This window comes from Lepus europaeus, chromosome 6, assembly GCF_033115175.1.
Source record: "Lepus europaeus isolate LE1 chromosome 6, mLepTim1.pri, whole genome shotgun sequence".
Taxonomy (NCBI): domain Eukaryota; kingdom Metazoa; phylum Chordata; class Mammalia; order Lagomorpha; family Leporidae; genus Lepus; species Lepus europaeus.
In genome coordinates, this window is record NC_084832.1 from 74,342,460 (window position 1) to 74,358,463 (window position 16,004).

General features: G+C 41.2%; 1 protein-coding gene across 4 annotated transcripts in view; it reads left to right on the forward strand.

Moving 5' to 3' along the window:
• The window catches only part of STARD13 (StAR related lipid transfer domain containing 13), a 250,958-nt gene that overhangs the window by 58,446 nt on the left and 176,508 nt on the right, over nt 1-16,004 (forward strand). For 2 of the 4 annotated variants that reach the window (XM_062194380.1, XM_062194381.1), the window contains exon 1: nt 4,031-4,302. The exons of the other annotated variants lie outside the window; for them this stretch is intronic. In XM_062194380.1, the coding sequence (XP_062050364.1) occupies nt 4,134-4,302 (169 nt within the window). In that variant the 5' untranslated portion in view covers nt 4,031-4,133. Of the gene's footprint in view, nt 1-4,030; nt 4,303-16,004 lie in introns of those variants that run through there. 4 annotated transcript variants of the gene reach the window in all.

Below are 16,004 nucleotides of genomic sequence, written 5' to 3' on the forward strand. Positions count from 1 at the left end.
CCTAGCCAGTTTCCCCAGCAGTTTTCCAGTGCCTCTTTTCCCTTCCCTGTCCTTCATGTGACAGTGGAAGCTGTTAAGCTATCACCAGCTTAGAGAGCACAGTGACTCTACATTTGCTGGCCATATGACCGGGGCCATCGCCTCACTTCTAAGTTTCCTCCCATTTCATAAAGTAAGATAGCTCAGAGGCTTGCTATGGAGCTTCGTGAAAAGCAGGAACTATAAATAAAGCCAGGTGTACACACAGGAGCGCCTCCTTTCTCTTGTGTCTTCCCTTCCCTTTTGCTTTCTTTGGTTCCCAATATTTGTCTGTTTATCCCATCCCTGAAACAGTCTGAGTAAATGTTGCTTTCGATGAGCGAATTAGGAGAGAGGAAGAATGTATGAAGATTGAAAATTAGCACCATCTATTCCCCCAGTTGAAAAGGAATTGGAAAGGACAGAGTGCAGTGGCAGTCTTGGAAGACGCCCTGTGTTACTGGCAGTGTGTCGCTCCCTCTGACTCCTCAGGCCTCACTCTCTTGCCTGCGGAAAGCAGCAGTTCTCTCAATGACAAGCTCGGAGGAGTACTCAATAGTTTCTCGCTTCTAATACGGCAAAAGTGCCCACTGCAGGGGCAATTCTTGTACCACTGGCCTTACATGATAAAAATAGTTTATTAAACAAGTGCAGGTTTCATAGCAATAGCAATTCATTAGAATAAAAAGGTATTAATGGCATGCTAATGAGAAAATAATGTTACATGTATGCTTTAAATGTAGTTCTTTGAAACTACAAAATGGTAAAAACATGGTGAACAGTTTCATGGGTTTTTAAGATTTATTTATTTGTTTATTTGAAAGGCAGAGTTACAGACAGGCATAGGCAGAGGGAGTGAAGTCTTCCTTCCTCTAGTTCACTCCCCAAATGGCCACAACAGCGGAAGCTGGGCCAATCCAAAGCCAAGAGCTTCTTCCAGGTGTCCCACACAGGCGCAGAGGCCCATGGACTTGGGCCATCTTCCACTGCTTCCCAGGCCATAGCAGAGAGCTGGATTGGAAGTGGAGCAGCCAGGACTCGAACCGGTGCCTATATGGGATGCAAGCACTGCAGGCAGTGGCTTTATCCGCTACGCCATAGCACCAGTCCCCAGTTACATGGTTTTATGGATGCTAGTTGAACCATAAAATCTAGCTTTAGGGACCTTGTGTTTGACATAAGAAAGGGAGAGTAGGGTAGGAAGTATCACTATGCTCCCAAATCTGTGTATATGAAATACATGAAATTTGTTCCCCTATATAAATAAAACATTGTTTTTTTAAAAAAGGAAAGGCTGAGTTCTTGATACATGATCTTTCCTGTATCCCATCACTAAAACACTGACTTACTGTTTAATAAATTTAGGCTTTATTCTGTTTTTTGCTCAGGAATAAAAATCTTTTTTTTTCTTAATTTAAATTCAATTGTTGTTCTGTATTGTCAGAGCCCTATGAAATATATTTCATGTTATTGTTGCCATTTTCACGTTTAAGAATACATATTTATGATTTAGAGTTTTCAGACCAAGATACATTAGTACTTTCAGTAAGTTCATTATGATGCAAACAAAGAGGCAATGTAATTTTTTTTTTTTCAGTAATCCAGCCATGATACACTGTGGTGTTTCTTGGGAAAAATCATTCCATTTATTCATAAATGCAGCCAAGAAACCAATGACCCACAAGACAGGCATTGGGGATGGCCGATTTTTCCTTAAGTGTTATTCACAGCTAAATGACTACATATTCTTTCCTGCATTTTTCTTGCTTTATTTGGCTTCCCAGAACACATCCGGGGTTCCCAAAGCCCGTGCTTTTCATTGTTGCTTAACATTTCTTCCATGCCCTCCTACTGTTTTTGATCAAATGTTTATGATCAGGCTCTCTTCCCATGACTTTGGACTATCAAGCCCAAAGCATGTGTACAAGGGGATTGGTAATAGCACCTGCATCAATGGTGACTTGCTCTGACACTTTGAGCCTAGCTAATGGACCTGCAGGCATCCCATACTGCAGTACAGTGCTAACCCTTTCTGTCATCCATGCCCATGCTTCTGGCACACCAGCCACTAGATCTTTGATCCCCCTCACCTTCTACAAAGGGTGGCAGGAAACGAAACAACTCATAAGTAAAGCTTAAATAAGATAGGAAATATACAATATAGTCCAGTGAAATCTTCCTCGCTTTGCTCCGATGATGCCAACCTGAAAATGAACACTTGCCCACCCTTGCATGGTCCTCAGAAGAGGCTCACAGTTGCCATGAGTAAAGGTTCCAGTGCTAGGCCCTGAGACCTTTACTAACTTGTTCCTCTGAGTAGTGAGTGAGTGGGACAGTTACGCAAGAGGAGCCACAGAAAAGTCCCCTAGGGAAAAGTATGAAAGCTGACCACCATGAAAGAGCTGGCAACAAGAACTGAGGCACTGAAGTCCCATTAAACACTTTTTTTTTTTTTAATTTTAGAATTTATTTATTTGAAAGGCAGAGAGATGAGAGAAAGAGAGAGAAAGAGTGAGTCAGAAATTCTCCCCAAATGCCTACAACGGCTAGGGCTGGGCCAGGCCGAAGCCAGGAGCTGGAAACTCAATCTATATCTCCCAAGTAGGTGGCAGGGACCCCAGTACTTGAGTCATCTTTGCTGCCTCCCAGAAGCAGGAAGGTGGAATCAGGTGCAGTCAGGACTCAAGCCCAAGCACTCTGCTATGGATGCAGGCATCCCAAGCAGCATCTTATCCACTGTGCCAAATGCCTGCCTCACTTCCATTTAGCTTTTAACTGAGAGTTCTCCATTATTAGACTGTAAATCCCTGGCCAGGCTCTATTTCGGTTTGAATAAGCCAAGTATAAACAAAAAGCAACGTGGCCATAGGCTGCTTTATGAAAGAACTGTATTCGTTCATCCCCAGGCCCAAATTTGATAATGCACTTGCTGTGGATTTGTTTCTCTTCACATGAACAATATTAAAGAGGAAAAACAGGAGAAAAAATTCCAATGTGTATGCGGCTATGGCCAAACTGAATGACTAGCAGTTTCCTTTCCCACTCGGTCTGGTTCTCCGTCTGCCTGCAAAGCCCTCCCCAAGCGCTGCCTCTTAGAATCCTTCCATTTTCTAAGAAAACTATCCAACCCTCTCCCTGTCTGGCTTGCTTATCGTCAGCCCAGTCTAAAACAGCTCTGCCGGCCCAGCTCGGCCTGAGTCTCTTCTGAGGCACCGTTTCCACTCGGCCTTGTGTGACGGATCAAGCTGTCGCACAGCTTCCCAGTGGCTCCTCAGCAGGTTGCAGTTGTACCTTCGCATCTTCTGCAAGGATCCCGGGCAGTGTCCTCAAGGTGATGGGCACTTGGTATGTAAATGTGCCTCGTGGTGATTGAAAATCGGGGAAACTGAAGCATTTAAAGGGAACGGGTGCTTAATAAACGATACTTGAGCGCCTTGCCTCCCAAGCCCTTCATTCCCCACTACATGAGGGTCAGGAGTCTCTACTGTATTTATCGCTGGTCAAAAGTTCGTGTTTCACTGCAAAACCTTGATTCATGGCTTTGTAATTTAGGTTGGTGACTTATGCTCAGGTGTTTGCTGTATGCTTGTTTATTTGGAGTAGGGTTGTGTTTGGGGGGATCTCTCTCTCCTCTCTCTCTCCCCCTCTCCCCCCTCAGTCTATGTTTTACCTGGCTGCAGCTGCCTCAGGAAAAGCAAGCTTCTCTAAGTTTTCTGACAGACTTCCTGTGCCCAGGGCTTGTTTGGCCTCGGCCGTGTGTTCTCGTCCCTCTCTCTTCTCACTGGCTGAGCGAGCGCGGCGTTCCGGGGCTCCGGCGGCTCGGAGGCGCTGGCTCTCTGCGCCGTGCGGGGGACCCGCGCGGCTGGAACTGCCGCTGTGGGACTCGGCTGGCTGCGAGCCTTACCCTTTCTCTCGCGGCCCCTGATTGGCTCCCCGCGGTCACGTGAGGGCCCCGGGGGGCTGGAATTCTGAGTTGTGGCTTTTGGCACTCCTTTTTCTTTTTAAAAATCGCTGGGTCTGTTGAGCTCTCCTGGGCTTGGTTGCCTTTGACTGAGACTGGAGGCAGACGGAAAGAGCCACAGGCAGACTGAGGTGGCAGTAGAAAACCTGCCGGGATGTTCACTCAGGTGCCCAGGACCCCAGCTTCAGGCTGCTACTATCTAAATTCCATGACACCTGAGGGCCAGGAGATGTACTTGCGATTTGATCAGACTACAAGACGCTCTCCTTACAGGATGAGCCGGATTCTAGCACGCCATCAGCTAGTGACTAAAATTCAACAAGGTGAGTTGCCGGCAGTGGAAGGGTGTTGGCGAATTCTGATTTCTCTTGGCTGGATTTCATGCTAACCCGGTTTTGTCAATGGTTGTTCTCACTTTGCAATATCTGGATTTCTGTGCCGTGCTGCACGTTAACTTTTAAAAATGACATTAGGCTGCCGATCCAAGCAGTGACAGCACTCAGCTGCCACATAGCTCAGCGTAAAGCACACAAAAAGCTTCCCGGAAGGCAAGGAGCCATAAATTCCTATCCCTAACGTGTGTCTACAGAACGAACGAGAAAAGTTTGCGCAGTGTATATTTTAAGGAGTGTCTGTAGGTGCCTCACCCTCTGTCCCATTTGCAGCGAGGACACTTGTTTATTTAATTAAGGAGGGAGCGGGGGACAATTGTCCACCCTGCCTGGACTATTTAGAATATCCTGTGTGACGAGGAGAGAGAATTCTAGTCTGAAGGCCACTGGGCTGACAACTAGAATCACATTCTCTTCCTGTTTGTATGCATATGTCAGTAGTTGCCACTGATTTGTTGGTACTCTTTTTCTCGAAAAGGAGAAATACGTCTTACCCCATCAAAATAAATCCTGGGTGCTGTACGCGGAAACCCTGGCTTCCGAAGGCAAAGCGGAGACTATTGGTTATAAGCTGCTAGAGGTTCTTTTTATGCTTGGCCAAAAAAACTTTAAAAGAAAGGAAGAAAGCCAGCCTGGAATCCTGGACATTCCTAAAACTTGCCATTCTAAAAATGTTTAAAACATGCTTCTTATAGCGTAGGTCCATAGAAAGTTAAAGATGAGCTTTCCTAAGAAGCCTGTAGCTGATGCCCATTTAAAACACACACACACACACACACACACGCACACACACACAGTTAATGACCATCCCCTTCCTGAACTAAAAAAAGAACTAAATTATTATCTTGGTGGTGCATAAGTTTGCTAGGAATTTCTAGAGCCATTATAAAAGTACAATTTCCACTTAAATAAAGGAATTTAAGATTATAGTGGATTGTAGAGGGGAAGTTGAAGTTGGTAATCGTGAAAATCTTGTTGTAATGTTTCCAAAAGGAACAATATGTATTCTAGTGAGCAGCATTTGATGAGATTGTTTCCTTGGAAATTAGGATTTGTTTGTGAAGGTTCAGGAACTGGTTATGTGTGAAGGATACTGGTCCTACATACCGGCCTGATTTCAGGAAGGATATTAGGTCATTCTATAAACTCTGTGTGCAGGTCTTGATTGAATAGAAACAAAAGTAATTATTTCCCTGTTACTTGATTTAAAAATACATTAGGCTCAGACTAAAAACCAACTCCATTTTGTTTTAGAAAATTCTGACAATGGTGCTTCAGCAAATGCCATCATCGCTAGAGACATAGGGGCTTAAAAAATGTTTGGTGATTGCCTATGACCTGTGACTGTTCCTCCACGCGTGCATAACGTGCGTGTCATGTTAGAAATATTGCACAGATCTAGTTGAAACCACTTTACAAACCTCCTTAGATGTATTTACAATCATCGATTTCATTAAAAATGTATGTTCTTTTGGAATGAGGGTTATTTTCCAAGGATGATTTAAAGCTATGAACACATGCACCAGCATCATAAGCGCCTGTCACACAGGTCTAAGGATACTCTAAGTCTGTGTTTCGTGTTGGCCAATTGGAACATTGGAGGACTCTCACCTTTTTATACTTGACAATGAAGTGTTTGAAGCTAATGAATATCTAAAAATGAAAAGTGATAGTTAAGATCTTAGGAAAGCATGAAGGGATGTCAACAATGTAGTGATTCCGGATCATTATTTGTTAATATCATCTAATGGTTTGGTAAGACATTAAGAAAATGTATGCAAAACACTTTTATTGGGTTTATTGTATCAGTAGATTGGTTCACTGTAATAGTAGAGAATACTGATTAAACATTTATGATAGTATATCAGGCACTTCTCTGGGGGTTCTCTAAAAATTATAATGTATTTTTCTCAAAAATAACCTTATAGTTAAGTTGTATTACTATTACCAGTTTTAAGAATGAAAAGACAGAGGCATGTAGAGTTCAGGTGGCTCACCCGAAGTCACATGGTAGGAGCTGACATTTGAACATAACTCAAGAACTGGTTTCCTATAGTATGCCAGAATGTTTTTTTAGTTTTTGTAATGAGTACTAAAGTACTGAACCTATGGTTGAGTTTTGGATTATATAACATACCAAAGGCATTTAACCTTTGGTGTTCTGAGGGAAGCTATGACTTGTATGACAGAACTGTTCACTCAATATGAGATTTCCCATCAGGTTTTATTTCTCTAGTGGGAGCAAAGGGCTATGTGTTTTACCCCTTGTGAATAGTCAGCACCCAATAGTGCAAGACATCAGTTATCTTATTAACAGCCTTTAATTATTCAATTTAAGTTTATCAAGTGCAGATTAAATTAATGACATGGTTATTTTTGTAGTTCACTTATTAGTATCTTGAAATGACAGTAGCATCAGTAAAATTGCTTGCATTACTCTGCTTTAGATCTTTCCAGGAGGACTTAGCATGGTATTAATATAATTTGGGGCATCATTATTTATAATCGTAATTTCTCATGGCTGTTGGGAACAGTGCAAATGAGTGAGTTGCTCCCCACTGACCTCATTATAGTGAGATAATCATTGAATGGCATGGACATGATTCAACAGCAGATACACTTGTGAGGAGGAAAACAAGGAGGAGAAATAAAGGAATCTTTGATGATACATAGGATCAGAATTAGTTACCCAAACCCAGGATGAATCTAAACTTGCTCATCTTAGGGTACACTCCAAAATATACACGCATCATGTCTTTAGCCTTCTTTTTTTCAGTTCTGAAGTTGTAAGTCCAATTAAAGAGAGATGTTTAAAACAGAGGGCTGTTTTGCAGAGTGAAAGTTTATCAGAAGTCATACTGCCCATAATCCCTACCCCACATTCTTGCCTGAATCAATAGGGAAATTGTTGCAGAGGAAGGGAGTGCAAATAATGATGGTTCTTATTGCTCTCACTGGCAGGCACTTGGGAACGGAGAGGAGAAGTTGCCTATGGTGTGAAGAATGTTAGAAGGAGGGAAAGGAGCATGGGACATTTCCCCCCATTTTTTATTGTGCTAAAATATATATAACATCTTCTTGGAACTGTACCTATGAAATGCATGAAATCTGTCCTCTTTATATTAATAAAAACACATTAAATTTGCCATCTAAACCATTCTTCAGTGGACAATTCAGTGCTATTAAATATACTCATATTCGTAATATTGTGCAACTATCATCATTATCCATTTCCAGAACTCTTTCCATCTTGCAAGATTGAAATTCTGAACACATTAAGCACTAACTCTCCATTCCTTCCGCATCCTAGCTACTGGAAAATCGCCATTCTATTTTCTGTCTCTATGACTTTGACTCCTCTATGTACCATATGTTAAGTAGAATCCCAGTCCATATTTGTGTGTGTGTTTGTGTGTGTGTGTGTGACTGGCATACTGTCCTCAAGGTTAGTCTGTGATGTAGCAAATGTCAGAATATCTTTCCTTTCTCAGGCTAGATAATATTCCATTGTGTGTCCATACTACATGTCTGCTTTTTGGATAGCAGCCATCCTAATGGGTGTGGGATGGGAGAATTGGATTTCTCTGTCATTATTTGATGGCTGTGATTGATTGGGTACAGGTGCACCATATTTAAAGTCAACACACATGCACATACTATTTGGAAAATCCAGATCCAAGCAGATGTGGTTACTTGCTTTGTGAAAGTCTTTATCATACCATTAGACTTGTTGCTGTGTTTTAAATGCTTAGGAAAACAGCATCATATGGCTCAGACTGCAGTGAAGTCCACTGGGCCAGCAAAAAGGAGACAGAGACCCAGGCTCTGCTTAGACACTTCCTTCATACCAGCACTTCACATGGCCTCCATTTCTGGCTGGGAAGATACAGTGGGTGGATCGTGATTGTTCAGGTTTATCCTCTTCTCCCATTCTGGAATTCCCTCTATAGATACGTCAACCAGTCATTCTTTGAACAAGAATATAGAAAGCAGGGACATGAAAACCCAACTTAACAGAATCTGAAAGGGAAACAGAGAAGTTTTATTATGTAGAATGAATCAATGGCTTATAAGTTTTCTGCAATTTGTAATGGAAATGGTAAAGTAGAAATCAGGCTTTTGTTCTGCCTCTGCTACATTAGTATTGTGTGATCTGAGGGGAGTCATAACTTCTCTGCGCCTTCTTTTCTTCTTCCACTTGATAAAGGCTTTGGATCCAATAAACTCTAAAATTCCTCTCTCTACAATTCTTGGGTTGCCTGCTCACAGCAATTTCTCACAGCTTGAGAGAAAGACAGTTCTTGTTTACATTTTCCTTTTTACATCACTCAGCATTTATCTGGACATGCTGCTTTGACACCTGTGGACCGTTATCAGTTTCATAGGAATGTTAGGAAGCACAGTCTTGTGGACCACTTACATGTTAGTGTGACTGTAGTTATAAAGAAACTTGTAGAAACTCTCCTTTCTCGGAACTCCAAGGACTGTAAAATGGAGTTAGGATGCCTGACCTAGCACAAGGACTGTAGTGGACGGAAAATATATCTGTGTGTGCCCACTTTTCACAGTAAGACTTCTTTTCTTGATAGAAAATATAAAATGTTGAAAATTTCACCACCAGGAAAGGAAGACAACGTTGGACTTTCACTGTCATTGTCTTTCTATCTGAGATTCTCTTTAAATAGATAGAGCACCTGAGTTGAGCTGCACTAGAGAGGACTCTACTGCCTTTTTAATGTCCCAATAAATGTAAGTGTCCATGAGTGATGGATTTTCCCTCATGACTCCCTCAAATGGTATCTTGGGAATTTGCCCGACCTAAATAGTGAACATTGCCCATCTCTGATGGATGAGACCCCCCCCACCACCACCACCAACTGGGTAGCATCAGCCTAAATTAACGAGTCATTTGTTCTGAAACTGCCCTTTCTCTGTGGTAGTACTTTCTTAACCAACTACTTTCAAAACTGGCAGGAAAACAAACGGAACACAGAAAACAGGCTGAGAATGCATTCGTCATATGTTGCTCAAGTTCTTTTCTATTTTTTTACAAAAAAGAAAGAGTGGCAAGTGTCATAAATTCACATTTCATGAATCACAACCTCTTTCCATTCAGAGCTGGTAACTGAAGGGCCTTTACAGAAGGGATACTGTTTAACCGAAGCCACAGGAAAATCTGCTAAGTGAATTAAGTCAGCTAATTTGAATAACATTTTAAGAAGTATCACATGGTAAAACTGTGAGCAGTCAAGAAATGGGTTCTAGAAGGAACATGGCGAAAGGGAAATTTGTGTGTAAATATATGAAATTTGTGTTTCACTTTAAGCAAATTGTAGGTAAAATAGCTACGTGGCCTTGCTTTTATTAGGTCTGCCTTTATAAACACTTAGCTCAGAAGCAGGCATTTGCAAATTCTAATTCCGTGACGTGACGTTAATTTAAGTCAATGGAGATTCGTTTTTCTCCTATCTAGCCTCCCCTTGGAAAATGGTCAGCTCTTATTATGTAAGAGTCTTTGTTTCCTTGGCAACTTAACCATGGACAGAGATAGAAGCACAAGTTAGGAAAAAAAATTATCAAAGTGACTATCAGAGAAGACAGGAGAACCTGACCTTGAATTGCACCCTAGACATGTGAATGAAATAAGAAGCATGCAGAAATCATTTTCTGTCTCCTCAGGGCAACTGGGGAGAGACATCATATGTTAATCTGTATTCTACCTCATTACCTAAAGGACTTGAAGTAGTTTATAGAAGAATATACAACCCAATAAAGTTATGAAAAGATAAATCTGATTAAGAGAAAACTGTTGGTCAATTAAGATAAAATTAGGAGAAGCTATTACACACAAAAATAAGGTCCTAAATAATTATTTAAAATAGGCTACAAATTTGGTTGGAGCTTCCCTAGGCTAAACAAAAAGGAAACACAATCAGGAAAAATAACATACCAGCAAAGCTTTCCTGGGACTAGATATTTGGTAAAATTTTCTCCCAAGAATTTGATATGTGAGAGCAGTTTCTCATACAGATTCTGTAAAGGTGACACTATAAACTATAGTGGATGGCACTTCCAATCATTGCTACAGTGAATTCAATAGCAAGTCTCCCTTGATTATTTCTTCTAACATCCTGAGGTAGAAGTGAGGCCATCACAGCAAATTAAATCAGTAACAATATTTGGGAGTGGGATGGCTACACACAGGAAGATTCAATTGTGCAATCCTCTGATTCTCTGTCTTCATCTAGTAAAAGCATGGAGATGACCTACAAATTTTGAGAGAACGCAAGCCCCAAGTACATGAACACTCAAGAAGAAAATGTGTCCAAAGTTAAATAATTTTGAGAAATGCTGTATTCTCTTTCTCTTCATGGAAATTCACACTTATGAAAGACTGAGAGGAATCCTGCTAAAAATAGTCTAATTTTGTTTAAACCGGAATCTTTCATCATGACAATCACTTTTCACCGAGTCCCATGAAGTGACATTTTGCAAAACCAGTGTTCCCTTGGGAACACATTTTGGAAATGTGGATTTAGGAAAGGAAGTGGTCTGTGACTTTTCCAATAATTCTCTTTAAATATATTTCTTTTACAAATTGGGCAGTAGAGATTTTGAAATTGTGTGTTGAAAAGTAACATTGCAAGCATTGTATGGTTTCAAAGAAGGCCAGTCCCATAGACTTTAAAAAATCAACTGTGTAAGATGGACACCTTTAATAAAAACTAACAACCTAACAAAGATTCTGACCTGATCAGTTGTTCCCTGCACAATTTGTTGGGCAGAAAGCTAAAAGAATCAATATATGGACAGAGTTAATAGTTATACCATCAAGAGTATAACCAGTCCTCAGATGATTCTACAAGATGGGTACTGTTGGGCCCAGAGGAAGAAATGATAGGTTTTTAGCTCTGGATTTGTCCGGCCTATGATATAGCCAAGTGCCGAGTGAGTTCTGGAAGGGTCTAACATTAGTGCTGGGAAATGTAATCACCCACATGAAAGAAGCGGGAAACCGGTCAGGAGTCTCTAATTCTCCTTGGCCCTAGACCACGTGGACTCACTGAAACTCAAGCAGAGATGGGTGGCTCAGAGGCAGTTTTTGACTTCATGGTCCACAGATATCTTTGGTTGTGAAAAGTCTCTCTCTATATCACAGCATCAAGTGAACTAATGGAATATAGATCATTTTAATTAGTCGCATCTATTTGGCTTAATATAAACAAGTTATTCATTCTCAGAAAGCCTGCAAATGTAGTCCTAAGATGTTTTTCCTTCTACTGGAAAAGAGATAGCACATGTATTATTTGCATTGTAGTACTTTTTGAGAGAACTCACAAAACAGCAAAAATGCATGGGGAGTGAGCATACTGTGTCACCCAGACCTCCATGTTGTAAAGTCACACAAGATCATAGCAATCACTGGAGAATGGGCCAGCCTAGGGCAAGACAGATAACTGTAAAATTTATATGCAAAATTTGGAAAAGACATGAATTCTGTTTTTTCTGAGAAGCTTTGGATCTCAAAGAATTTATTTTTTTTAAAGATTTATTTATTTATATGAAAGTCAGAGTTACACAGAGAGAGAAGGAGAGGCAGAGAGAGAGGTCTTCCATCAGCAGGTTCACTCCCCAGATGGCCACAATGGCCGAAGCTGCACTGGTCCGAAGCCAGAAGTCAGGAGCTTCTTCCAGGTCTCCCACATGAATGCAGGGGCCCTAGGACTTGGGCCATCTTCTACTGCTTTCCCAGGCTATAGCAGAAAGCTGGATCGGAAGTGGAACAGCCGGGACTTGAACTGGCACCTATATGGGATGCCAGTACCTCAGGTGGCAGCTTTACCACTACGCCACAGTGCCCGACCCAAGGATCTCAAGGAATTTAAATGGCAGATGTGGAAAATAACTTCAGAAGTACAGAGTATACTAATGCTTCAAGAAAAAAAAATCAATAGAAATAAATCCAAACTGCCTGGTGAGACAGCCAGATGATTTCCCTCACAAGACATAGAAATCCTGACAATTTTAAAGTTCTGATTTGTGTTTTTGCCTCTCTAACAATCTGATAGTACACAACATTAAAACAGAGTAGAGAAATTGTAAAAGAAATTGGCAGTTAAAGAATCCAGTTGTAGTCAGTGTTTTGAACTGAAATCGGCCTTCTCTTCCTGCATTCCAACTCCTGGTTAATTTAGAAAACTGTAAGGATGATGAAAAGTTCTATTGGCACTCAGTTTCTGTAAGTGAAAAATAGCATTTCACATACATTTATATTCACTAAGTGGCACACTCAGAAAAAATAGGTATAGTCATTAAATCAAACTTTCCATTGAGAACTTTAGTACACTGAAGTTATTTATAGTATTTAAAAGTGATATAAGAAATGATTCACAAATCCAGCTTTAATGATAGTCCAACCATTCCCACCCAAATAAGACCAGACTTCTTAATGCAGAAATTTCTAGAATCTGCCCAAATGTGTTGAGAGACACAACATGTGTCCCACTAAATGTGTTTCTCAAAACAAAAAAATGAAATCCATTGCAGGGCCCTTATTGTTTGGACTTACATAAAGCCATGTGTTTTGAATAGCAAATGCTTAGTAATCAAACCACCTTTGTTGATCTCTTTTGGATAGGAAGACTTGCTAACTCCCTTCCCTGCAGATTCCTATCCTCATCATTAGTACACTATACTTGCTGTACTCTTAGGAGGAAGATCTAAGTCTGACAGAGCTGCTTAGATATTTTTATTACTTGCTTCCTTGAAAAAGGAGGAAAACCCTTGGCAAGAAAGAAGGGAGATCAGTCTTACAGGATATATTGAAGAAGCCTGCAAAAGAATTCCAATGATTGAACTCATCATCTGTTAGATGCAACAGAGAATGCAACACAGTTCTTCATTTCAATTTTTGTATGTTGTCTTAATCCCTGGAACAGTTCATGAAGTGGTAGCACAAGGCATTTGGTGTCATGGATGAGAGACAGCTGTTTGCTTCATGCCTTCTTCTGTGACAGCCTCCTAGGGGTTACTCTGTTGGCAGGATATTGAAATCTATGTTGTAGGTTTAGGGGCAAATGATGCACATATATTGGTCAAATCTGAATAAACGCTTTCCTCTCTTTTGCAAAGAACTACATAAGGTTAAGAATGTCCCAGAAACAGCTGTTCAGCACAGACTCCAAGCTTTCTATACCTACATTTTTGAACCACTTGAGAGCTTTGGAAATATGCAGCTTAAATTTGAACTCCAGCTCTCCTTCTTAGCAGGGCAACCTTGGCCAAGTTACTTACCATTTCCAAGTTTTTGTTTCCTGTGGGCAACATGGAGTCAATAATAGCAACTATCTCAGAGTTCTTGCAAGGATTAAATGAGAAAATATAATTAAACACATAGCATAATGCCTGACACATACTAAGAACTCAATATAAAAATAATAGGATTCTGCAAAAAGTTTATGGGAAAATACAGTTAAAAGATAAATTAACTTAGACTTCAAAAATTTTTGAGATCCATAAGTAAATTTTCATAACATACATTTTCCATGAAGTTTTTGAAAACTCTTCATGTATGTTAAACATCAGGTACATTCAAAGTAATGTATCATCAGATAAAGCGTAGATTATATACTTTATTCCATATTTTCTAATGCTTACATACCTAATGCCACATTTTTGGCATTTCCTCAAAAAGTGCCCACCACAAAATTCTAAACAAGATTTTTTTTAAACTTAACCTGTAATGAAAGCCATTGCCTCTCCCAATTGTGGTTTCCTAAGGGTAGCAGTTCCTCTCTCAGTTGCCCTAAAATAGCCTTCAATCATGGACTTAGTGGACGTTTCACCTCCTGCAGATAAACAAAGATTGTTGACCCTCCCCTTCCTGCTATAAAAGAGACAGCCCTCAGCGGGAAGTGATCCTGGCCCTTGGAATCATGAGGGGCTGGAGGCTAAAGCTAAGCCATCAGGGATGCTGGAGGGATGGCCTGAGCTCTCGCTGCCGGAGCCACAGGCCAGGAGGTTGCCAATTGGCTGGGGGAAAGGTTGGAATTAAGGCTGAGATGAGCATCATCAACCAGTAATAGATGGGACTTTACTGAAGGGACAGTCACTTTTAAATTGTAGTATTCCACAGAACCCATATAACTGTCTAACAGCGATATTCTACAAGTAATCCAGCAATCATTTCTACCCTTCCAGTGACAGCAGCAAATGCAGTAGGAAAGCCACCAGTCCTGGATTAGGGTGACCCCGAAGAACTCACCTGCGTCTCCTAGACCTAAATGTCCTCTTTCATAATGTGAGTTGTAAACATATCAATCTGAGACTGAGGTTCCGGAAAGCCAATTCCACAGGGCTGGTGCTACATTAGTCATGGAAAATAACTTTAAAATTACAGAACGTGCTAGGGCTGTGAGTGGACTGCACTGGTTGGTTAGGGATGCCGTAAGAAAGTACAAGACTGGATGTCTTCAGCAGCAGAAATGTGTTATCTCACAGGTCTGGCGGCTGGAAGTCTGTGAACAAGGTGCTAACAGAGATAGTTCCTTTCGAAACCTCTCTCCTTGGCTAGCGTGTGCCTGTCTTCTTTTTTGGTCTTCTCCTGGTCCCTCTTTTGTGTCTTGTCCTAATCTTGTCTACTGCTATGCACATCAGTCATATTGGATAAGTACCCACCTACATGGCATTTTACCTTAATGACCTCTTTTTTTTTTTTTTTTTTTTTTGACAGGAAGAGTGGACAGTGAGAGAGAGAGAGACAGAGAGAAAGGTCTTCCTTCCGTTGGTTCACCCCCTAAATGGCCGCTACGGCCGGCGTGCTGCACCAGTCCAAAGCCAGGAGCCAGGTGCTTTCACTGGTCTCCCATGGGGTGCAGGGCCCAAGCACTTGGGCCATCCTCCACTGCCCTCCCTGGCCACAGCAGAGAACTGGCCTGGAAGAGGGGCAACCGGGACAGAATGCGGCGCCCCAACCGGGACTAGAACCCGGTGTGCCGGCACCACAGGCAGAGGATTAGCCTATTGAGCCTATTGAGCCGAGGCAATGGCCCTTAATGACCTCTTTAGAGGTGTTATCTCCAAATAGAATCGCCCTCTAAGGTATTTGGGGGTTAGGACTTCAACATATATAGGATTCAGCTCGTGCCATACACCAAATGTAATATATAATTTGTTACATCACAAAAAGAAGAAAAACTAACTTGCACGATGTGCTTATGCTTCCCAGGCACTGTGCTGGTTGCTTCCATGTTTTTGCTCCATTTATTTTATGGAATAGGTATACGCTTATGTCCCCCACCATTTAGAAGACCCCCCACAAGAATAGAAACAGCAGTTAGTACTGTCATATACGTCAGAACTTAATGTTAATCTTGAGTCTTGTGATTGCCTTGATAGGATGAAATATTTGATGTCTGGGTATAGCATCTTGAAAATGCTGAAAAGCTACTATAATATTAATTCTTTCACTGGTATGACACATGATGTGTTTTCCTGAATATGTGTGTGAGGTGGTATTACAGTCTTGGATTAGGAAGCTGTGTTCCCTAAAATCTGTCTTTTGGAAACCTGACAGATGCATATGCCAGTTTTCCTACTTTGAAATGTTTCTGATCTCATTTTCCAGACAGAAT